The 25,761-nt window shown below is 42.0% G+C and overlaps 1 protein-coding gene across 1 annotated transcript; it reads right to left on the reverse strand.

Moving 5' to 3' along the window:
• Positions 1-1,285: 1,285 nt before the first annotated feature.
• On the reverse strand, positions 1,286-23,512 carry LOC108158254. The gene is given in 6 exon segments (XM_033397806.1): positions 1,286-1,451; positions 21,553-21,723; positions 21,725-21,806; positions 21,863-21,973; positions 21,976-22,053; positions 23,015-23,512. Coding segments are annotated over 6 exon segments (795 nt in total). The 5' UTR covers positions 23,202-23,512.
• Between the last annotated feature and the right edge of the window lie 2,249 nt (positions 23,513-25,761).

Below are 25,761 nucleotides of genomic sequence, written 5' to 3' on the forward strand. Positions count from 1 at the left end.
AACCTAATTGACCTCGGGGAATGGACAAACACAGGGGGCGGGGGGAAGCGTTAGGTATCATTGCAAATCGCATCAACTGACCAAAGCCTCAAGTGATTTGTATCTCCATCTGTTGCGCCGGACAACAAGGATGGTCGTCCTGGTCAGTCGAGCCCTCCCCTTTATTGTGCCTTACCTCCCCTGAGGGTCGGGTCTTTGTTATGAGGTCTACTCTGGTCTGTCGGCCGGTCAGTTGTCGTGTCTGCCGTGTTGCGTGCGTGCTGTTTAAACAAATCAATTACTGCCGCTAAATGCATTTCGTGAATTTGAATTTTAAATTAGACATGTTCCCCCCATTCTTTCAGTGCTTTGTTCACAGCTCTGCATGTCCGAGGGGTCACTCGTGTTTGATTGTCATTTAAATGGACGAATGGGCTGGTAATTTGAAGGCTTAACGTCCGAGTGACAGGGTGAAGCTAATTATCAAGCTAATTAAGCCTCTTCCATTGTCATCTGATATTCACACCTTCAGAGCCACTTCACGTACACTTGTTCCACAATTAATCTCTCATCTTACTTCTCATTCATTGCTCATTGTTCATTATCATCGTTTGCCTCGTCAAAGGCCTCCCTTCTGTGGCAGGGACAAGTGCCGTGCTGACAAGTGTTCAGCATGTGATGCATTTCCCCTGCCCCTGCCTCTTGCGGGCTTTTATTGCTCAGCACTCGACTAAAGGCTGACTCGCATTTAAAGCATTCAAGTGCGAACTCCACTCCACCCCGCTCCACTCCTCCTGCTGCTCCCTGAATTGCATCCTTGCATCGTTGCTGCCTAAATAGTCCTTTATTACAGTCAACTGCCGGTCAAACGAAGTGCAACAGTCAACGTGCTTGTGCATATGCATTTCAATGCAACCTAAAAGGTCTGCCCTCGTCCTCGTCCATAATGCCACACCGAGGCAAGGCCTCTGCTCGACGTGTTACACAGGCGGTGCAGCCGCAACCCCAGTCCCTCGCCCGGCCAGGGCACAACCTCTGCTTGCATTATCCTTTACAATTTGTTTGCTCTTTGCTTTGTTTTGCATTTTTGCATTTTGCACTTGAATGCGCTCCAGCCTGGCTGGAAGTGGCGTCTAGAGGGGGGGCACCACACATCCCTTTTGCAGTTTTCGCACAACTAGATGTCTCTTTGACTCTCTGTCTCTCAGGTGAGGGCCTTGAGGGTCTTTTGCAGTTCTATTTTATTAGTTGCTAGTGTGGGAATTTGTGTAAATAAATAAGAAAACATTTAGTCGGGGCGCGCTGGTCAGCCCATCATCTTTTCTGCTAAGCTGCGGACAACTTTCTCATCGTAGTCTTCAATCACGTCATCTCCCTCGTGGATGTCCACCCCGTTGGGTCTCGACGGATAGCTCTGCTCTGGCGGGACGATCTTGACGCCGTGATCGCCGAACAGAAGACAATCAAAGTTCCTGCAAGTGCACAGACGGTGTGGGTATGTATGTAGTAGTTTAAGTTGCTTGATGGCAACGAGTAACATTTATTTGATAAGTATGTTGGACTTAAAATTATAACAGCTCCAAGTTTTACAAGTATGTTTGTGACTAATTATATGCGTGTACGTCTGATGCGTGGCTGAACTGACAACTGACTCATCTCTCTCTCTCTTGCTATCGGCTCTCTCAGAGCCGATTACTGCTCTATCCCGACGACACGACGAAAACACGACCGCTTCGTGTCTCTCTCTTTCCTTCGTTTCCTACATTCGGCTGTCCTGACGGACCATTCGCCTCGGATGGGTCTAGCCAAGGTTTCATATATTCTGAAACTGTAGAGGTCTTATAGGGACCCTCAGTATCCCCAATCTTCTCGACTTCGTACCTTCCATGATTCTTTACCCTAACCACCTTATACGGCCCTAGATACTCTCCTTTTAGCTTTAATCCAGTACCATACTGAGTACGCTTGATAGCTACTAGCTCATTAACCTCATACTGTCTATCTAGTTTCCTTTTTAAGTCAAAACTCTTCTTGTTTTCCTGCTGTAACCGTGCAATGTTTTCAACTACTTCCTTTCTAATTTTTTCGCGGTCCTTGTTCAACTCTTCGATAAGTGATTCTTCCAATATTTCTTTTATTTTTGGATCCATTCCTATACGCATGTCTAGCCCAGTCAATATCTTGAAAGGTGTTACCTTGGTACTTCGCGGCTCAACACTGTTGATCATTTGCTGTACTTTTCCTAGATGCTTATACCAACTACCGGAATTACCCTGACACAATTTCGACAACATAGGCACCATTATCTTGTGCATCCTTTCGACTTGACCATTCCCACCTGGAACGCCTGTGGCAATCATTAAATGCTGTATTTTCTCTCTCTCACAATATTCACGAAACAAATTGGACATAAACGCTGCACCCCTATCCGTCACTATTCTGTTCGGATTACCAAAACTAGTCCCCTGAATTTCCAAACACTTAAAGACCTCTTCAACACCTGTACTACGTGTAGAATATAGCCAAACAAACTTAGAAAATCCATCAACGACAACCAGTATATAATTGTACTGTTTTTTAGTCATTTCCATTGCTCCAACGTGATCAATGTGATACGTTTGTAACGGCCTATCACCCTTGTCTATTGGTTGCAAATAACCCTCACGTTTTCCTGTCTTTTCATTGACAATGATACACTCGACACAATGTCCTTGCTTATGTGCTATTGATATAATCTCATTTTCCAACTGAGCTGGTACTACGATGAGCTCCTTATCCGGATCCTTAAACAAAATCTGATTCTGAATATAATAATCCTCATATTCCTTGTCCTCCACAATACTTTTAACAGCCTTAACCCAATCGTCGGTTAGCTGAGCTTCTTTCAAACGATGAGCTATACTTTCGGTCACCATAAAACAAGATACACGACTCAACGCGTCAACGTGCCTCATCTTCGTTCCTGAGCGATGTTCTATAACATAATTAAAATCTTGTAGGTACATGGCCCAACGTGCTACTCTCAAAGGAACGTCTTTCTTTTTGATCGTCATTGTAAATGCATTACAATCTGTGACAATTTTGAACTTTATACCCAAAACGTATACACGCCATTTAGCTAAAGCTTCGATAATTGCCAGAACCTCAAGGTCATAAGCAGGATATTTCTCTTCACATGGCTTAGTCCTACGGCTCATATATTGAACTGGATGGAATTGGCTGTCTTCCAAACTCTTTTGCAGTAACACGGCTCCATACCCCCATTTTGATGCATCAGTATGGATTTCTGTCTCCAACTTCGGGTTGTACATTTCTAAAACAGGTCTACTAATCAATGCTACCTTTAGTTGTTCAAACGCAACCTGATGTATCTCCTTAAATTCAAATTTAACATCCTTCCGCAGCAGATCTGTCAATGGTTTTGCAATAACAGCATAACCCTCAATAAACTTTCGGAAATAAGAAGTCAATCCTATGAAACGCTGCACTGCTTTTTTATCAACTGGCACTGGGAACTTTTCGACTGCCCTCGTCTTCTCATCACTTGGTCTTATCGTATTCTTTTCTATTATATACCCCAGAAAATTAATCTTTTGTCGTAACAGCTGAAACTTTCTCCAATTTATACGTAGCCCATTCATTTCCGCTATCTTCAGTACTTTTCTCAACTTTAACAAACCCTCTTCTATATCTTGACTACAAATAATAACGTCATCCATATAGACTGCTGCTTCATTATTCTTTACCAAATCTCTCAACACAGCCATTATAAATCTGGTAAACACCGCTGTAGAATTTGAAATTCCAAATGGTACATATAAAAATTCGAACTGACCATTCTGAGTCACAAAAGACGTATATTTTTGAGACTCGACTTCAACAGGCACATGGAAAAAACCATTCGTTAAATCCAACGTGGTGAAATACTTTGCACCCTGCAGTTTCTCCAACACTGTATCCATATGTGACATTGGAAAGTTATCGCGAAATATTTTCTCATTCAGCTTTCGGTAATCACAGCATAGTCTCTTGCTACCGTTCTTTTTGGGTACCAACACTACTGGTGATGCATACTCCGATGTACTTGGCTTTATAATCTTCTGAGCCAGCCACTCTTCCACTTGCTTGTCCACGATTTCCTGTTCACACATTGGTAATCGTCTCGGATGCTGGAAAACTGGTATCTCATCCACTAATACAATTTTCATTTTTATCGGCGCTTCTACATTTCTCTGAGGTTGGTACTTTCCTACCATACCCCTACCCTCTCTAGCATGTACTTCACTGAGATGACCAACATCAATTGAAAACTCCTTCTCAACTTCGTCAATACTTGACATGCAAATGCCTTTATATTCATTAAACAATTCCACGCATGAGGACGATGCTACCTGATCAAGTTTCTTATCTTTATCCTCGCCACAAACTCTACGAACAAATCTTGTTCCTGTCTTAGAAACTTGCATGTCAACATTATCCAGAATAGTCCTTCCTAAAATGGCTTCAAAACCAATATCCTCGTCTGGAATGACATGAAATTCTACCTCCATTTCAATCTCATCGATTTTCACTGGTATCGAAAAGCTACCAAAAGTTACAACTTGACTATCTCCAATACCTGTTAAAAACTTCTCCTGGCCGATCAGTTCAAGATTTCCAAATTTCAAAAATACCCTCCTGCGAATAAACACAAATCTGCTCCAGTATCAATCAAACCTTGGAATACCAAATTCGCGTACCTAATATCCTTTAATTCCAAACCTGATGGAGTGAAAATACCTGACGGCTTATCAACGACTTCCTTATCTCGAATAATGTTCGTATTCGATCTCTTTTCTTGTCTGGTTTCGACCTTGACATTACAGCTTGCAGCACGGTGTCCTGGTTGGCCACATTTGAAACAACAAAAATCAATGATGCATACTCCGATGTACTTGGCTTTATAATCTTCTGAGCCAGCCACTCTTCCACTTGCTTGTCCACGATTTCCTGTTCACACATTGGTAATCGTCTCAGATGCTGGAAAACTGGTATCTCATCCACTAATACAATTTTCATTTTTATCGGCGCTTCTACATTTCTCTGAGGTTGGTACTTTCCTACCATACCCCTACCCTCTCTAGCATGTACTTCACTGAGATGACCAACATCAATTGAAAACTCCTTCTCAACTTCGTCAATACTTGACATGCAAATGCCTTTATATTCATTAAACAATTCCACGCATGAGGACGATGCTACCTGATCAAGTTTCTTATCTTTATCCTCGCCACAAACTCTACGAACAAATCTTGTTCCTGTCTTAGAAACTTGCATGTCAACATTATCCAGAATAGTCCTTCCTAAAATGGCTTCAAAACCAATATCCTCGTCTGGAATGACATGAAATTCTACCTCCATTTCAATCTCATCGATTTTCACTGGTATCGAAAAGCTACCAAAAGTTACAACTTGACTATCTCCAATACCTGTTAAAAATTTCTCCTGGCCGATCAGTTCAAGATTTCCAAATTTCAAAAATACCCTCCTGCGAATAAACACAAATCTGCTCCAGTATCAATCAAACCTTGGAATACCAAATTCGCGTACCTAATATCCTTTAATTCCAAACCTGATGGAGTGAAAATACCTGACGGCTTATCAACGACTTCCTTATCTCGAATAATGTTCGTATTCGATCTCTTTTCTTGTCTGGTTTCGACCTTGACATTACAGCTTGCAGCACGGTGTCCTGGTTGGCCACATTTGAAACAACAAAAATCATTTTTGGGACAATCTTTCCTCAAATGCGATTTGTCTCCACACTTAAAACATTTCCTAAAAAATTCTCTGCCATCGACCCTATCACCGAACTCTCACTTTTATTACTCAGCGGCCAATTCTTACTCATCGGCTTGGATCCGCCTCTAGCTTTCTGGTAAACATCGATCTGAAATTGAAGCTCCTTTAAGTTTCTAGCTTGGTACAGCATTGCCTTACTTGCCCTAGCGTCTGGTATACCATCCACAAAATATTCGATTAAACTCTCTTCATCTAGTTTAATTGGCTTGGCTATCTCCATTAACGCATACAAAAACTCATGCAACGACTCTCCTTTTTTCTGCTGGCGCTTTTGCAACATTCTATGTACTTCTACGGACGACAGTTTAACACTAAACTCATCCAACAGAGCTGCCTTCAACGAATTCCAGTTACGAATATCACGTAAACTACGAGCGAAAGATTTTGCTGCACCAACTAACAACTGCTTGGCATAAATGAATAATTGTAATTGACTCCATTGAACAGTAGCTGCGCATTCTTCTAATTCCTCTATCCATTGATTGATGTCGGGGTTATTAGAACCAGAAAATTATGACACACTATGACACACGTCTTTTAGCGTAAACCAAGTACCTGGTTGAACTGCTACGGTATCATCCACTGCTGTTACTACGGACTCATTCTCTGACTCTTCTTCATCCTCAACTGGAAAGCCGTGATGTATTAATAGTCTATATTGCAAATCGCGCTTTCGTCCCGTCGTCTGCAACGCAAGCTCTCTTAACTTCTCTCGCAAATCTGCGACTCTCAGTGTCATTATCTCTTCAACTTGCATCGTGACGATTTAAATACAAAATAATCGATATTAGCTTATATCTAAGAAAATGTAATTAAATCAACTTAAACAACCTTATTACTCCTTATTAACATCGACTCCGAAAACGCCTTTAAAGTCGTCACTGTTAACGATCGCTTCTCTGTTAACGCTCACCTTACTATGGGTTTACCCTTGTTAACTCTCGCTTCTGCTGTTACAAAATGGTCGTCTCCTTGCTGCTTGTCTCTTCTTGTAGTTGTAGTCTCCGTCCGACGCAGTGCAACAAAACAACAATCCAAGTTCTTTGATTCTTGCTGTTTGCTGCCGTCGTTTTGTCGCTTCTGCTTCCTTTGGAACGAACGCACTCAGATTGTCGTCTCTGTGCCGCTTGTCTCCTTGTAGCTCTAGCCTCTCAGACGCAATGCACAACAACAACAACGAAGGTTTTGATTCTTGCTGTGTTTGCTGCCGTCTGCCGTCGTTTTGTCGCTTCTGCTCTCTTTGGAACGAACGCGCTCAGATTGTCGTCTCTGTGCCGCTTGTCTCCTTGTAGCTCTAGCCTCTCAGACGCAATGCACAACAACAACAACGAAGGTTTTGATTCTTGCTGTGTTTGCTGCCGTCTGCCGTAGTTTTGTAGCTTCTGCTCTCTTTGGAACGAACGCGCTCAGATTGTCGTCTCTGTGCCGCTTGTCTCCTTGTAGCTCTAGCCTCTCAGACGCAATGCACAACAACAACAACGAAGGTTTTGATTCTTGCTGTGTTTGCTGCCGTCTGCCGTAGTTTTGTCGCTTCTGCTCTCTTTGGAACGAACGCGCTCAGATTGTCGTCTCTGTGCCGCTTGTCTCCTTGTAGCTCTAGCCTCTCAGACGCAATGCACAACAACAACAACGAGGGTTTTGATTCTTGCTGTGTTTGCTGCCGTCTGCCGTCGTTTTGTCGCTCCAGCTCTCTTGAATGTCTGCTCACACTAATGCGCCTTCTTCGACAAGTGTCTCTCTCGCATTTATAGGCCAGACTGCAATTCAATTTCGCACCGCGACCGATCTCTTGTGTCACCAGTCTCGTGTTCGCCAAAATTTCCAAATACACGCACAAATCTCACTTGCAAATGTTGTTGTCTTGGGCTTATTTTCGGACGAGCCCCCAATTTGTAGTAGTTTAAGTTGCTTGATGGCAACGAGTAACATTTATTTGATAAGTATGTTGGACTTAAAATTATAACAGCTCCAAGTTTTACAAGTATGTTTGTGACTAATTATATGCGTGTACGTCTGATGCGTGGCTGAACTGACAACTGACTCATCTCTCTCTCTTGCTATCGGCTCTCTCAGAGCCGATTACTGCTCTATCCCGACGACACGACGAAAACACGACCGCTTCGAGTCTCTCTCTTTCCTTCGTTTCCTACATTCGGCTGTCCTGACGGACCATTCGCCTCGGATGGGTCTAGCCAAGGTTTCATATATTCTGAAACTGTAGAGGTCTTATAGAGACCCTCAGTATCCCCAGTCTTCTCGACTTCGTACCTTCCATGATTCTTTACCCTAACCACGTTATACGGCCCTAGATACTTTCCTTTTAGTTTTAATCCAGTACCATACTGAGTACGCTTGATAGCTACTAGCTCATTAACCTCATACTGTCTATCTAGTTTCCTTTTTAAGTCAAAACTCTTCTTGTTTTCCTGCTGTAACCGTGCAATGTTTTCAACTACTTCCTTTCTAATTTTTTCGCGGTCCTTGTTCAACTCTTCGATAAGTGATTCTTCCAATATTTCTTTTATTTTTGGATCCATTCCTATACGCATGTCTAGCCCAGTCAATATCTTGAAAGGTGTTACCTTGGTACTTCGCGGCTCAACACTGTTGATCATTTGCTGTACTTTTCCTAGATGCTTATACCAACTACCGGAATTACCCTGACACAATTTCGACAACATAGGCACCACTATCTTGTGCATCCTTTCGACTTGACCATTCCCACGTAGAACGCCTGTGGCAATCATTAAATGCTGTATTTTCTCTCTCTCACAATATTCACGAAACAAATTGGACATAAACGCTGCACCCCTATCCGTCACTATTCTGTTCGGATTACCAAAACTAGTCCCCTGAATTTCCAAACACTTAAAGACCTCTTCAACACCTGTACTACGTGTAGAATATAACCAAACAAACTTAGAAAATCCATCAACGACAACCAGTATATAATTGTACTGTTTTTTAGTCATTTCCATTGCTCCAACGTGATCAATGATACGTTTGTAACGGCCTATCACCCTTGTCTATTGGTTGCAAATAACCCTCACGTTTTCCTGTCTTTTCATTGACAATGATACACTCGACACAACTATTTATTACGCGCCATACTTTGTCTTTTAACTTCGGAATATAATACGACTTTTCAATGATATCTTGTGTCTTTTTAACTGAAAAATGTCCTTGCTTATGTGCTATTGATATAATCTCATTTTCCAACTGAGCTGGTACTACGATGAGCTCCTTATCCGGATCCTTAAACAAAATCTGATTCTGAATATAATAATCCTCATATTCCTTGTCCTCCACAATACTTTTAACAGCCTTAACCCAATCGTCGGTTAGCTGAGCTTCTTTCAAACGATGAGCTATACTTTCGGTCACCATAAAACAAGATACACGACTCAACGCGTCAACGTGCCTCATCTTCGTTCCTGAGCGATGTTCTATAACATAATTAAAATCTTGTAGGTACATGGCCCAACGTGCTACTCTCAAAGGAACGTCTTTCTTTTTGATCGTCATTGTAAATGCATTACAATCTGTGACAATTTTGAACTTTATACCCAAAACGTATACACGCCATTTAGCTAAAGCTTCGATAATTGCCAGAACCTCAAGGTCATAAGCAGGATATTTCTCTTCACATGGCTTAGTCCTACGGCGCATATATTGAACTGGATGGAATTGGCTGTCTTCCAAACTCTTTTGCAGTAACACGGCTCCATACCCCCATTTTGATGCATCAGTATGGATTTCTGTCTCCAACTTCGGGTTGTACATTTCTAAAACAGGTCTACTAATCAATGCTACCTTTAGTTGTTCAAACGCAACCTGATGTATCTCCTTAAATTCAAATTTAACATCCTTCCGCAGCAGATCTGTCAATGGTTTTGCAATAACAGCATAACCCTCAATAAACTTTCGGAAATAAGAAGTCAATCCTATGAAACGCTGCACTGCTTTTTTATCAACTGGCACTGGGAACTTTTCGACTGCCCTCGTCTTCTCAGCACTTGGTCTTATCGTATTCTTTTCTATTATATACCCCAGAAAATTAACCTTTTGTCGTTACAGCTGACACTTTCTCCAATTTATACGTAGCCCATTCATTTCCGCTATCTTCAGTACTTTTCTCAACTTTAACAAACCCTCTTCTATATCTTGACTACAAATAATAACGTCATCCATATAGACTGCTGCTTCATTATTCTTTACCAAATCTCTCAACACAGCCATTATAAATCTGGTAAACACCGCTGGAGAATTTGAAATTCCAAATGGTACATATAAAAATTCGAACTGACCATTTTGAGTCACAAAAGACGTATATTTTTGAGACTCGACTTCAACATGCACATGGAAAAAACCATTCGTTAAATCCAACGTGGTGAAATACTTTGCACCCTGCAGTTTCTCCAACACTGTATCCATATGTGACATTGGAAAGTTATCGCGAACTATTTTCTCATTCAGCTTTCGGTAATCACAGCATAGTCTCTTGCTACCGTTCTTTTTGGGTACCAACACTACTGGTGATGCATACTCCGATGTACTTGGCTTTATAATCTTCTGAGCCAGCCACTCTTCCACTTGCTTGTCCACGATTTCCTGTTCACACAATGGTAATCGTCTCGGATGCTGGAAAACTGGTATCTCATCCACTAATACAATTTACATTATTATCGGCGCTTCTACATTTCTCTGAGGTTGGTACTTTTCTACCATACCCCTAACCTCTCTAGCATGTACTTCACTGAGATGACCAACATCAATTGAAAACTCCTTCTCAACTTCGTCAATACTTGACATGCAAATGCCTTTATATTCATTAAACAATTCCACGCATGAGGACGATGCTACCTGATCAAGTTTCTTATCTTTATCCTCGCCACAAACTCTACGAACAAATCTTGTTCCTGTCTTAGAAACTTGCATGTCAACATTATCCAGAATAGTCCTTCCTAAAATGGCTTAAAAACCAATATCCTCGTCTGGAATGACATGAAATTCTACCTCCATTTCAATCTCATCGATTTTCACTGGTATCGAAAAGCTACCAAAAGTTACAACTTGACTATCTCCAATACCTGTTAAAAATTTCTCCTGGCCGATCAGTTCAAGATTTCCAAATTTCAAAAATACCCTCCTGCGAATTAAACACAAATCTGCTCCAGTATCAATCAAACCTTGGAATACCAAATTCGCGTACTTAATATCCTTTAATTCCAAACCTGATGGAGTGAAAATACCTGACGGCTTATCAACGACTTCCTTATCTCGAATAATGTTCGTATTCGATCTCTTTTCTTGTCTGGTTTCGACCTTGACATTACAGCTTGCAGCACGGTGTCCTGGTTGGCCACATTTGAAACAACAAAAATCATTTTTGGGACAATCTTTCCTCAAATGCGATTTGTCTCCACACTTAAAACATTTCCTAAAATTCTCTGCCATCGACCCTTTCACCGAACTCTCACTTTTATTACTCAGCGGCCAATTCTTACTCATCGGCTTGGATCCGCCTCTAGCTTTCTGGTAAACATCGATCTGAAATTGAAGCTCCTTTAAGTTTCTAGCTTGGTACAGCATTGCCTTACTTGCCCTAGCGTCTGGTATACCATCCACAAAATATTCGATTAAACTCTCATCATCTAGTTTAATTGGCTTGGCTATCTCCATTAACGCATACAAAAACTCATGCAACGACTCTCCTTTTTTCTGCTGGCGCTTTTGCAACATTCTATGTACTTCTACGGACGACAGTTTAACACTAAACTCATCCAACAGAGCTGCCTTCAACGAAACTGTAGAGGTCTTATAGGGACCCTCAGTATCCCCAATCTTCTCGACTTCGTACCTTCCATGATTCTTTACCCTAACCACCTTATACGGCCCTAGATACTTTCCTTTTAGCTTTAATCCAGTACCATACTGAGTACGCTTGATAGCTACTAGCTCATTAACCTCATACTGTCTATCTAGTTTCCTTTTTAAGTCAAAACTCTTCTTGTTTTCCTGCTGTAACCGTGCAATGTTTTCAACTACTTCCTTTCTAATTTTTTCGCGGTCCTTGTTCAACTCTTCGATAAGTGATTCTTCCAATATTTCTTTTATTTTTGGATCCATTCCTATACGCATGTCTAGCCCAGTCAATATCTTGAAAGGTGTTACCTTGGTACTTCGCGGCTCAACACTGTTGATCATTTGCTGTACTTTTCCTAGATGCTTATACCAACTACCGGAATTACCCTGACAAAATTTCGACAACATAGGCACCACTATCTTGTGCATCCTTTCGACTTGACCATTCCCACGTAGAACGCCTGTGGCAATCATTAAATGCTGTATTTTCTCTCTCTCACAATATTCACGAAACAAATTGGACATAAACGCTGCACCCCTATCCGTCACTATTCTGTTCGGATTACCAAAACTAGTCCCCTGAATTTCCAAACACTTAAAGACCTCTTCAACACCTGTACTACGTGTAGAATATAACCAAACAAACTTAGAAAATCCATCAACGACAACCAGTATATAATTGTACTGTTTTTTAGTCATTTCCATTGCTCCAACGTGATCAATGTGATACGTTTGTAACGGCCTATCACCCTTGTCTATTGGTTGCAAATAACCCTCACGTTTTCCTGTCTTTTCATTGACAATGATACACTCGACACAACTATTTATTACGCGCCATACTTTGTCTTTTAACTTCGGAATATAATACGACTTTTCAATGATATCTTGTGTCTTTTTAACTGAAAAATGTCCTTGCTTATGTGCTATTGATATAATCTCATTTTACAACTGAGCTGGTACTACGATGAGCTCCTTATCCGGATCCTTAAACAAAATCTGATTCTGAATATAATAATCCTCATATTCCTTGTCCTCCACAATACTTTTAACAGCCTTAACCCAATCGTCGGTTAGCTGAGCTTCTTTCAAACGATGAGCTATACTTTCGGTCACCATAAAACAAGATACACGACTCAACGCGTCAACGTGCCTCATCTTCGTTCCTGAGCGATGTTCTATAACATAATTAAAATCTTGTAGGTACATGGCCCAACGTGCTACTCTCAAAGGAACGTCTTTCTTTTTGATCGTCATTGTAAATGCATTACAATCTGTGACAATTTTGAACTTTATACCCAAAACGTATACACGCCATTTAGCTAAAGCTTCGATAATTGCCAGAACCTCAAGGTCATAAGCAGGATATTTCTCTTCACATGGCTTAGTCCTACGGCGCATATATTGAACTGGATGGAATTGGCTGTCTTCCAAACTCTTTTGCAGTAACACGGCTCCATACCCCCATTTTGATGCATCAGTATGGATTTCTGTCTCCAACTTCGGGTTGTACATTTCTAAAACAGGTCTACTAATCAATGCTACCTTTAGTTGTTCAAACGCAACCTGATGTATCTCCTTAAATTCAAATTTAACATCCTTCCGCAGCAGATCTGTCAATGGTTTTGCAATAACAGCATAACCCTCAATAAACTTTCGGAAATAAGAAGTCAATCCTATGAAACGCTGCACTGCTTTTTTATCAACTGGCACTGGGAACTTTTCGACTGCCCTCGTCTTCTCAGCACTTGGTCTTATCGTATTCTTTTCTATTATATACCCCAGAAAATTAACCTTTTGTCGTAACAGCTGACACTTTCTCCAATTTATACGTAGCCCATTCATTTCCGCTATCTTCAGTACTTTTCTCAACTTTAACAAACCCTCTTCTATATCTTGACTACAAATAATAACGTCATCCATATAGACTGCTGCTTCATTATTCTTTACCAAATCTCTCAACACAGCCATTATAAATCTGGTAAACACCGCTGGAGAATTTGAAATTCCAAATGGTACATATAAAAATTCGAACTGACCATTCTGAGTCACAAAAGACGTATATTTTTGAGACTCGACTTCAACAGGCACATGGAAAAAACCATTCGTTAAATCCAACGTGGTGAAATACTTTGCACCCTGCAGTTTCTCCAACACTGTATCCATATGTGACATTGGAAAGTTATCGCGAAATATTTTCTCATTCAGCTTTCGGTAATCACAGCATAGTCTCTTGCTACCGTTCTTTTTGGGTACCAACACTACTGGTGATGCATACTCCGATGTACTTGGCTTTATAATCTTCTGAGCCAGCCACTCTTCCACTTGCTTGTCCACGATTTCCTGTTCACACAATGGTAATCGTCTCGGATGCTGGAAAACTGGTATCTCATCCACTAATACAATTTTCATTTTTATCGGCGCTTCTACATTTCTCTGAGGTTGGTACTTTTCTACCATACCCCTAACCTCTCTAGCATGTACTTCACTGAGATGACCAACATCAATTGAAAACTCCTTCTCAACTTCGTCAATACTTGACATGCAAATGCCTTTATATTCATTAAACAATTCCACGCATGAGGACGATGCTACCTGATCAAGTTTCTTATCTTTATCCTCGCCACAAACTCTACGAACAAATCTTGTTCCTGTCTTAGAAACTTGCATGTCAACATTATCCAGAATAGTCCTTCCTAAAATGGCTTAAAAACCAATATCCTCGTCTGGAATGACATGAAATTCTACCGCCATTTCAATCTCATCGATTTTCACTGGTATCGAAAAGCTACCAAAAGTTACAACTTGACTATCTCCAATACCTGTTAAAAATTTCTCCTGGCCGATCAGTTCAAGATTTCCAAATTTCAAAAATACCCTCCTGCGAATTAAACACAAATCTGCTCCAGTATCAATCAAACCTTGGAATACCAAATTCGCGTACTTAATATCCTTTAATTCCAAACCTGATGGAGTGAAAATACCTGACGGCTTATCAACGACTTCCTTATCTCGAATAATGTTCGTATTCGATCTCTTTTCTTGTCTGGTTTCGACCTTGACATTACAGCTTGCAGCACGGTGTCCTGGTTGGCCACATTTGAAACAACAAAAATCATTTTTGGGACAATCTTTCCTCAAATGCGATTTGTCTCCACACTTAAAACATTTCCTAAAAAATTCTCTGCCATCGACCCTATCACCGAACTCTCACTTTTATTACTCAGCGGCCAATTCTTACTCATCGGCTTGGATCCGCCTCTAGCTTTCTGGTAAACATCGATCTGAAATTGAAGCTCCTTTAAGTTTCTAGCTTGGTACAGCATTGCCTTACTTGCCCTAGCGTCTGGTATACCATCCACAAAATATTCGATTAAACTCTCATCATCTAGTTTAATTGGCTTGGCTATCTCCATTAACGCATACAAAAACTCATGCAACGACTCTCCTTTTTTCTGCTGGCGCTTTTGCAACATTCTATGTACTTCTACGGACGACAGTTTAACACTAAACTCATCCAACAGAGCTGCCTTCAACGAATTCCAGTTACGAATATCACGTAAACTACGAGCGAAAGATTTTGCTGCACCAACTAACAACTGCTTGGCATAAATGAATAATTGTAATTGACTCCATTGAACAGTAGCTGCGCATTCTTCTAATTCCTCTATCCATTTATTGATGTCGGGGTTATTAGAACCAGAAAATTATGACACACTACCTTCCACGTCTTTTAGCGTAAACCAAGCACCCGGTTGAACTGCTACGGTATCATCCACTGCTGTTACTACGGACTCATTCTCTGACTCTTCTTCATCCTCAACTGGAAAGCCGTGATGTATTAATAGTCTATATTGCAAATCGCGCTTTCGTCCCGTCGTCAGCAACGCAAGCTCTCTTAACTTCTCTCGCAAATCTGCGACTCTCAGTGTCATTATCTCTTCAACTTGCATCGTGACGATTTAAATACAAAATAATCGATATTAGCTTATATCTAAGAAAATGTAATTAAATCAACTTAAACAACCTTATTACTCCTTATTAACATCGACTCCGAAAACGCCTTTAAAGTCGTCACTGTTAACGATCGCTTCTCTGTTAACGCTCACCTTACTATGGGTTTACCCTTGTTAACTCTCGCTTCTGCTGTTACAAAATGGTGGTCTCCTTGCTGCTTGTCTCTTCTTGTAGTTGTAGTCTCCGTCCGACGCAGTGCAACACAACAACAATCAATGTTCTTTGATTCTTGCTGTTTGCTGCCGTCGTTTTGTCGCTTCTGCTTCCTTTGGAACGAACGCACTCAGATTGTCGTCTCTGTGCCGCTTGTCTCCTTGTAGCTCTAGCCTCTCAGACGCAATGCACAACAACAACAACGAAGGTTTTGATTCTTGCTGTGTTTGCTGCCGTCTGCCGTCGTTTTGTCGCTTCTGCTCTCTTTGGAACGAACGCGCTCAGATTGTCGTCTCTGTGCCGCTTGTCTCCTTGTAGCTCTAGCCTCTCAGACGTAATGCACAACAACAACAACGAAGGTTTTGATTCTTGCTGTGTTTGCTGCCGTCTGCCGTCGTTTTGTCGCTTCTGCTCTCTTTGGAACGAACGCGCTCAGATTGTCGTCTCTGTGCCGCTTGTCTCCTTGTAGCTCTAGCCTCTCAGACGCAATGCACAACAACAACAACGAAGGTTTTGATTCTTGCTGTGTTTGGTGCCGTCTGCCGTAGTTTTGTCGCTTCTGCTCTCTTTGGAACGAGCGCGCTCAGATTGTCGTCTCTGTGCCGCTTGTCTCCTTGTAGCTCTAGCCTCTCAGACGCAATGCACAACAACAACAACGAAGGTTTTGATTCTTGCTGTGTTTGCTGCCGTCTGCCGTCGTTTTGTCGCTCCAGCTCTCTTGAATGTCTGCTCACACTAATGCGCCTTCTTCGACAAGTGTCTCTCTCGCATTTATAGGCCAGACTGCAATTCAATTTCGCACCGCGACCGATCTCTTGTGTCACCATTCTCGTGTTCGCCAAAATTTCCAAATACACGCACAAATCTCACTTGCAAATGTTGTTGTCTTGGGCTTATCTTCGGACGAGCCCCCAATTTGTAGTAGTTTAAGTTGCTTGATGGCAACGAGTAACATTTATTTGATAAGTATGTTGGACTTAAAATTATAACAGCTCCAAGTTTTACAAGTATGTTTGTGACTAATTATATGCGTGTACGTCTGATGCGTGGCTGAACTGACAACTGACTCATCTCTCTCTCTTGCTATCGGCTCTCTCAGAGCCGATTACTGCTCTATCCCGACGACACGACGAAAACACGCCCGCTTCGTGTCTCTCTCTTTCCTTCGTTTCCTACATTCGGCTGTCCTGACGGACCATTCGCCTCGGATGGGTCTAGCCAAGGTTTCATATATTCTGAAACTGTAGAGGTCTTATAGGGACCCTCAGTATCCCCAATCTTCTCGACTTCGTACATTCCATGATTCTTTACCCTAACCACCTTATACGGCCCTAGATACTCTCCTTTTAGCTTTAATCCAGTACCATACTGAGTACGCTTGATAGCTACTAGTTCATTAACCTCACACTGTCTACCTAGTTTCCTTTTTAAGTCAAAACTCTTCTTGTTTTCCTGCTGTAACCGTGCAATGTTTTCAACTACTTCCTTTCTAATTTTTTCGCGGTCCTTGTTCAACTCTTCGATAAGTGATTCTTCCAATATTTCTTTTATTTTTGGATCCATTCCTATACGCATGTCTAGCCCAGTCAATATCTTGAAAGGTGTTACCTTGGTACTTCGCGGCTCAACACTGTTGATCATTTGCTGTACTTTTCCTAGATGCTTATACCAACTACCGGAATTACCCTGACACAATTTCGACAACATAGGCACCACTATCTTGTGCATCCTTTCGACTTGACCATTCCCACGTGGAACGCCTGTGGCAATCATTAAATGCTGTATTTTCTCTCTCTCACAATATTCACAAAACAAATTGGACATAAACGCTGCACCCCTATCCGTCACTATTCTGTTCGGATTACCAAAACTAGTCCCCTGAATTTCCAAACACTTAAAGACCTCTTCAACACCTGTACTACGTGTAGAATATAACCAAACAAACTTAGAAAATCCATCAACGACAACCAGTATATAATTGTACTGTTTTTTAGTCATTTCCATTGCTCCAACGTGATCAATGTGATACGTTTGTAACGGCCTATCACCCTTGTCTATTGGTTGCAAATAACCCTCACGTTTTCCTGTCTTTTCATTGACAATGATACACTCGACACAACTATTTATTACGCGCCATACTTTGTCTTTTAACTTCGGAATATAATACGACTTTTCAATGATATCTTGTGTCTTTTTAACTGAAAAATGTCCTTGCTTATGTGCTATTGATATAATCTCATTTTCCAACTGAGCTGGTACTACGATGAGCTCCTTATCCGGATCCTTAAACAAAATCTGATTCTGAATATAATAATCCTCATATTCCTTGTCCTCCACAATACTTTTAACAGCCTTAACCCAATCGTCGGTTAGCTGAGCTTCTTTCAAACGATGAGCTATACTTTCGGTCACCATAAAACAAGATACACGACTCAACGCGTCAACGTGCCTCATCTTCGTTCCTGAGCGATGTTCTATAACATAATTAAAATCTTGTAGGTACATGGCCCAACGTGCTACTCTCAAAGGAACGTCTTTCTTTTTGATCGTCATTGTAAATGCATTACAATCTGTGACAATTTTGAACTTTATACCCAAAACGTATACACGCCATATAGCTAAAGCTTCGATAATTGCCAGAACCTCAAGGTCATAAGCAGGATATTTCTCTTCACATGGCTTAGTCCTACGGCTCATATATTGAACTGGATGGAGTTGGCTGTCTTCCAAACTCTTTTGCAGTAACACGGCTCCATACCCCCATTTTGATGCATCAGTATGGATTTCTGTCTCCAACTTCGGGTTGTACATTTCTAAAACAGGTCTACTAATCAATGCTACCTTTAGTTGTTCAAACGCAACCTGATGTATCTCCTTAAATTCAAATTTAACATCCTTCCGCAGCAGATCTGTCAATGGTTTTGCAATAACAGCATAACCCTCAATATACTTTCGGAAATAAGAAGTCAATCCTATGAAACGCTGCACTGCTTTTTTATCAACTGGCACTGGGAACTTTTCGACTGCCCTCCTCTTCTCATCACTTGGTCTTATCGTATTCTTTTCTATTATATACCCCATAAAATTAACCTTTTGTCGTAACAGCTGACACTTTCTCCAATTTATACGTAGACCATTCATTTCCGCTATCTTCAGTACTTTTCTCAACTTTAACAAACCCTCTTCTATATCTTGACTAAAAATAATAACGTCATCCATATAGACTGCTGCTTCATTATTCTTTACCAAATCTCTCAACACAGCCATTATAAATCTGGTAAAAACCGCTGGAGAAATTCCGACCATTCTGAGTCACAAAAGACGTATTTTTTTGAGACTCGACTTCTACAGGCACATGGAAAAAAACATTCGTTAAATCCAACGTGGTGAAATACTTTGCACCCTGCAGTTTCTCCAACACTGTATCCATATGTGACATTGGAAAGTTATCGCGAACTATTTTCTCAATCAGCTTTCGGTAATCACAGCATAGTCTCTTGCTACCGTTCTTTTTGGGTACCAACACTACTGGTGATGCATACTCCGATGTACTTGGCTTTATAATCTTCTGAGCCAGCCACTCTTCCACTTGCTTGTCCACGATTTCCTGTTCACACAACGGTAATCGTCTCGGATGCTGGAAAACTGGTATCTCATCCACTAATACAATTTTCATTTTTATCGGCGCATCTACATTTCTCTGAGGTTGGTACTTTCCTACCATACCCCTAACCTCTCTAGCATGTGCTTCACTGAGATGACCAACATCAATTGAAAACTCCTTCTCAACTTCGTCAATACTTGACATGCAAATGCCTTTATATTCATTAAACAATTCCACGCATGAGGACGATGCTACCTGATCAAGTTTCTTATCTTTATCCCCGCCACAAACTCTACGAACAAATCTTGTTCCTGTCTTAGAAACTTGCATGTCAACATGATCCAGAATAGTCCTTCCTAAAATGGCTTCAAAACCAATATCCTCGTCTGGAATGACATGAAATTCTACCTCCATTTCAATCTCATCGATTTTCACTGGTATCGAAAAGCTACCAAAAGTTACAACTTGACTATCTCCAATACCTGTTAAACATTTCTCCTGGCCGATCAGTTCAAGATTTCCAAATTTCAAAAATACCCTCCTGCGAATTAAACACAAATCTGCTCCAGTATCAATCAAACCTTGGAATACCAAATTCGCGTACTTAATATCCTTTAATTCCAAACCTGATGGAGTGAAAATACCTGACGGCTTATCAACGACTTCCTTATCTCGAATAATGTTCGTATTCGATCTCTTTTCTTGTCTGGTTTCGACCTTGACATTACAGCTTGCAGCACGGTGTCCTGGTTGGCCACATTTGAAACAACAAAAATCATTTTTGGGACAATCTTTCCTCAAATGCGATTTGTCTCCACACTTAAAACATTTCCTAAAATTCTCTGCCATCGACCCTTTCACCGAACTCTCACTTTTATTACTCAGCGGCCCATTCTTATTCATCGGCTTGGATCCGCCTCTAGCTTTCTGGTAAACATCGATCTGAAATTGAAGCTCCTTTAAGTTTCTAGCTTGGTACAGCATTGTCTTACTTGCCCTAGCGTCTGGTATACCATCCACAAAATATTCGATTAAACTCTCATCATCTAGTTTAATTGGCTTGGCTATCTCCATTAACGCATACAAAAACTCATGCAACGACTCTCCTTTTTTCTGCTGGCGCTTTTGTAACATTCTATGTATGTACTTCTACGGACGACAGTTTAACACTAAACTCATCCAACAGAGCTGCCTTCAACGAATTCCAGTTACGAATATCACGCAAACTACGAGCGAAAGATTTTGCTGCACCAACTAACAACTGCTTGGCATAAATGAATAATTGTAATTGACTCCATTGAACAGTAGCTGCGCATTCTTCTAATTCCTCTATCCATTGATTGATGTCGGGGTTATTAGAACCAGAAAATTGTGACACACTACCTTCCACGTCTTTTAGCGTAAACCAAGATGTATACTCTGCCTGTCGCGTACCTGGTTGAACTGCTACGGTATCATCCACTGCTGTTACTACGGACTCATTCTCTGACTCTTCTTCATCCTCAACTGGAAAGCCGTGATGTATTAATAGTCTATATTGCAAATCGCGCTTTCGTCCCGTCGTCTGCAACGCAAGCTCTCTTAACTTCTCTCGCAAATGTGCGACTCTCAGTGTCATTATCTCTTCAATTTGCATCGTGACGATTTAAATACAAAATAATCGATATTAGCTTATATCTAAGAAAATGTAATTAAATCAACTTAAACAACCTTATTACTCCTTATTAACATAGACTCCGAAAACGCCTTTAAAGTCGTCACTGTTAACGATCGCTTCTCTGTTAACGCTCACCTTACTATGGGTTTACCCTTGTTAACTCTCGCTTCTGCGCAGAACTTTCCACACTCCAAATTTGACGCACACACACCACCACATCCAGATCTCGCTTGCCTGTCGATGTCGCTGTTGCCGTCCTCTCTTTGTTGCCTTGCCATGCTCTCGCTGTTCGCCGTTAACTCGTTGTCGCTTCCCGAATCGTCGCTGCTTCTGCTGTTACAAAATGGTCGTCTCCTTTCTGCTTGTCTCTTCTTGTAGTTCTTCTTGTCTCTTTCCTTCGTTTCCTACATGTATTAATACTCCCATGCCTCCCTCTCACCTCTCGAACAATTCGAAGCCCTGGAACTCGCCGGACATGTACATGCAGACGTGCATGTTGCGGCCCACAAGCCAAATGTCATGGAACTGAATGCAGGCCCGGGCAAATTTGAACCGTGGCGGCCTGAAGCAGAACGGCGGCGGATTCTGACCAGAAACCTTTGGCCGGAACGCGCATGCGCAGCTCAAAGGAGAACTCATCCGGACGGTAGGCCACTTCCGTGCAGCTGTTCATGCCGATCACCGCGAGGAAACCTAGGGGATTAGAGGGGGTTATCCTCTGCTGTGTACGAGTGGGGCTTTTGACTCACCCGCACAGCATGTGCACAGTCCAGTGTCGCAGCTACAGGGTACGCGATTCACGAGATTGTTCAGCGTTATATTCGGCAAACTGAGTTGCCGCGACTCCTCTTCGTGGCCTGCAGGTTGAGACGGTGGTTGAGTAGGCCCAACTGTAGAGCAGCGTCGTAGGCTAGATCGTCGGCCGGGGACTGCAGCGGCTCTAAGGTGGGGGTGGCATAAGAGAAGCGTAACGATACGGCGGCTACTTGGCTTAAGACCTAATTTTCCCCTCTTCCAAGCCAACGGTGTATTAGTAAATATGTACAGAATTCTGGGCACCAACTAACTTCCGTTTTATATTGAGATTAGTAGCTCAAAACCGCCAACAAAAAGTAACAAAAAACGTAAACAAACGGTTTGCCTAATCATCTTCCACGAACTTCAGCATGTCCAACAGTTCCGCATCAAGACAGCAGCCAGCAGCCGGCTGACGTAGCCCGCAGCAGCGCATAACAGTTTAAACTATTAACCTTGACTGGAGCCCCAGCCAACGCCACAGAGACAGAGACAGGCAAACCAGTCGTACGGGCCAAAAGAAGCGAAAAGATTTTTGATGTCAATGAAACCGACGAAACAGCCAGCCGCTCGAGCGAGAGCCAAGTGGTCAAGATCATGGACAACAGAGAGCCGACAGAGTCGCTGAGAGAGTGGCTTCTCTCTTCAAGATGATGTATGTTTTCGTGGTGTAATTATGAGCACAGATAATCGGAAATAGCACTCCCCCACCGTGTGGGGAATCGGGTATTGGGCGAGTCCAAGGCTGGCATTGGCACGTCTCTTTTTGTTCGACAATTGTACAATACTTAATTGGCTTCGTGGTCTTCAAAGTTTGCCGGCCTTTGGTATGTACGTGCTATCAGTGCAACTAGAACTGCTGCTGGAAAAACAAATGATTAATTTAGGCCATTCCATATATAACAACAAAGATAACATGTTTATTGTACAGCTTAGATAACACAGTGCCTCATATTAAATATCACAAATATTACGAGTATTTAGATCGAACTACCACGTAGTGCTGGTCGCTAAAAGGTATTTACAAGCTTAAGATATTTACATATGTACATCCATCGGCTATATTTACATAATTGAAATTCCACTAACGGTACCTTACGTAAGGCAAACATTTACAAAGCGATAGAATATCGGCATTGCAAACGGATTAATAAAGTTAATGGCTAGATAGTAGAAATAAGACGTGAAATAGGAGTTCTTTGTACTACCGGTGTCCGATTTGGAGACGGCGAAAAGCGAGGCGGCGCACAGCAAGTAGAAGAACAAGCGGGGATGGGAGCTGGCGGCAGGCATCTTGAGATCAGGAAATAGAATCGGAATCAAATTGAAGGTTACTGCTGACCCGCTTTTGTCTTTCCGTATTGTCTCTCTCTCGTGTTTTATAGATTTTTTTGGGTTCTTTTGGGTGTACTCCACTCCACTGGGGGCACGCAACTTTCGCTCTTGTGCAAAACAACCGACGAAAGTGTGTTAAACACCAACTTCAATTAACTTTTAGTTTCTATATAGCGTTTATATGTTTTTCACACTTGGCTCGGACTTCGATTCGGACTCAAGGCGCGGGCGCAGCTCCGTACGTGCTAATAGCCAAAATACAACTGGCCAAGAAAACGGTAGCGCATGCGCATGCCAAGCTCCGAGCGGACCATCGAGCGCTGGCTATCGAGAGATCCAATAGTCAGAGACGGGCTCCAGCCGATGGCGATACCGCCTTGGCTAAAGACTCTTTTGGGGCGACAGTTTCTTGCTTATACACTGCCAAGGGGGGCACATCTTAACGGTGGTTAAAAGAGTGCACGTTGTGTTCCTCTCGCCTTTCAGGGTATCCACGCTTCGACCATTCGCATTCGCTCACACACCATACCATATGTATCTTTTAAGGCAAGAGTAAGAACCAGTATTTTTATGCTCGTCGTTAAGTCTCCGTCTCCGGCTCAAGCTCAAGCTCTGTTATAATTTCTCTGAGAGCGTCTTCGAGGCAGACGCGACTCTCACTTTTTAGTGTGCGGCTGAAAAATGTACGAAATTTTAATCAATCTGTCACCTTAAACGGCGGTCTTCTGGGGCTGTTGCACTTTTCGGAATCTGTTGGAATCTCATTAAGTGTTTGGTGACTATCTCTAACGTTTTTTAGTCGGCCTTTTGCGGTCCGTTACCATTGTGTTAAGACGGGGCGGGCCATTTCAGTGTCGTAGGAAATTAGTCGATTGACCAGGCCAAAGTTTGTTTTCTCGTAACAAGAGAGGGCTTGTCGGAAATAGCACACTTTCATTGCCCCAAGATATTTGCACCGTACTCGAAGATATACCCCGAAGGGCTGATTGCTTCATTCTTTGCTGAAGATATTGTCTGGAACCCGTTTGCCGAATGATTGTGTGGAATTTAATTAGAGCGCGAAAACACTGCCTTCCATTTCTCAGTGCACAACGTCGGGGTGTACTCTTTTCTGGCTTAAAACAGAACGAATACCACGATTTCGATAAGGCATACGTGAAGCCATACGATTTTGATGGCGTATTCGGATATCGCTAGGGCAAAACTCTGCTTTGGGTTCCTCTTTCATTCATTTATGGATATGCACTTTGGGTTTGGGTTAACTTTCGATTTGGTTACGATCTTGGCATCCTTCAATCAGCCATTGCGTGACTGGCTAGCGCCAGTCCGAGACCGTAAGACCGTCCCGGAGTCCCGTCCCCGGCCACGACCATACGATTATCTTTTGTGGTGCAATCGAAAATTGATTTGTGAAGCTGGAAAAGCGGCCACCCCGAACAGCAGCCCCGGCATGACATTCAAAATTTTCTGCACGTAAATCATGTGAAATCAATTTCTCTTGCACAATTTTCCACTTTTGGCCAAATATGTCAAAAAAAAAGGCCCCGCGAAAAGTCGTGAGCAAACATTTGGTTTGGCCCAGGCTCGTTTCTGCTGTTGCTTGGTAGCATCTTGTGGCCTAATAATAGCATGTTTGCTCATAACGTGCTATCAATCACTCAAATTTCGGATCTGCTTCGGATCTGTGGAGTATCCCCATCCGTTTGGGGCGTTGCAGGCGGATAATTCGCATGTGAAAAGTGGAAAATCGCTGCTTGGCCTGGGCTGGAGTCGGTTGCATGCATGATTCAGTGGAATATGATTTGTGCGGTTCTACGACTCGTACTCGTGGCGCCACACCGTCAGACAGTCCGTTGCAGACTTATAAATTTCAACCGCATTCACGAGCAGTTTCCATCTTTCCCAAATTAATTTATGCAGTAACTCTCCTTCCCTCCTCCTGCCCTCCTGCCCTCCTACCCTACCCTCTTGCCGCCCTTTGTTCATTAAAATATACTACAAATCGGAAAAACACATCTTTCCTTCATGTCCGCTCTTCAGTTTTCGCTCTTTTGCTTTTATGCGCTTTGCATTTTCATTTTTATACCCGATACTCAAAATGAGTATTGGGTATATTAGATTTGTGGTAAAAGTGGGTGTGTGTAACGTCCAGAAGGAATCGTTTCCGACCCCATAAAGAAAATATATTCTTGATCAGCATCAATAGCCGAGTCGATTGAGCCATGTCTGTCTGTCCGTCTGTCCGTCCGTCCGTCTGTCCGTCCCTATTAGCGCCTAGTGCTCAAAGACTATAAGAGCTAGAGCAACAATGTTTTGGATCCAGACTTCTGTGATATGTCACTGCTACAAAAATATTTTAAAACTTCGCCCGGCCCACTTCCGCCCCCACAAAGGGCGAAAATCTGTGGCATCCACAATTTTAAAGATATGAGAAAACCAAAAACGCAGAATCGTAGAGAATGACCATATCTTTAAGACTGCGGAATCTAAATTGGATCGTATTTTTATTATAGCCAGC

Source organism: Drosophila miranda (assembly GCF_003369915.1).
Source record: "Drosophila miranda strain MSH22 chromosome Y unlocalized genomic scaffold, D.miranda_PacBio2.1 Contig_Y2_pilon, whole genome shotgun sequence".
Classification (NCBI taxonomy): domain Eukaryota; kingdom Metazoa; phylum Arthropoda; class Insecta; order Diptera; family Drosophilidae; genus Drosophila; species Drosophila miranda.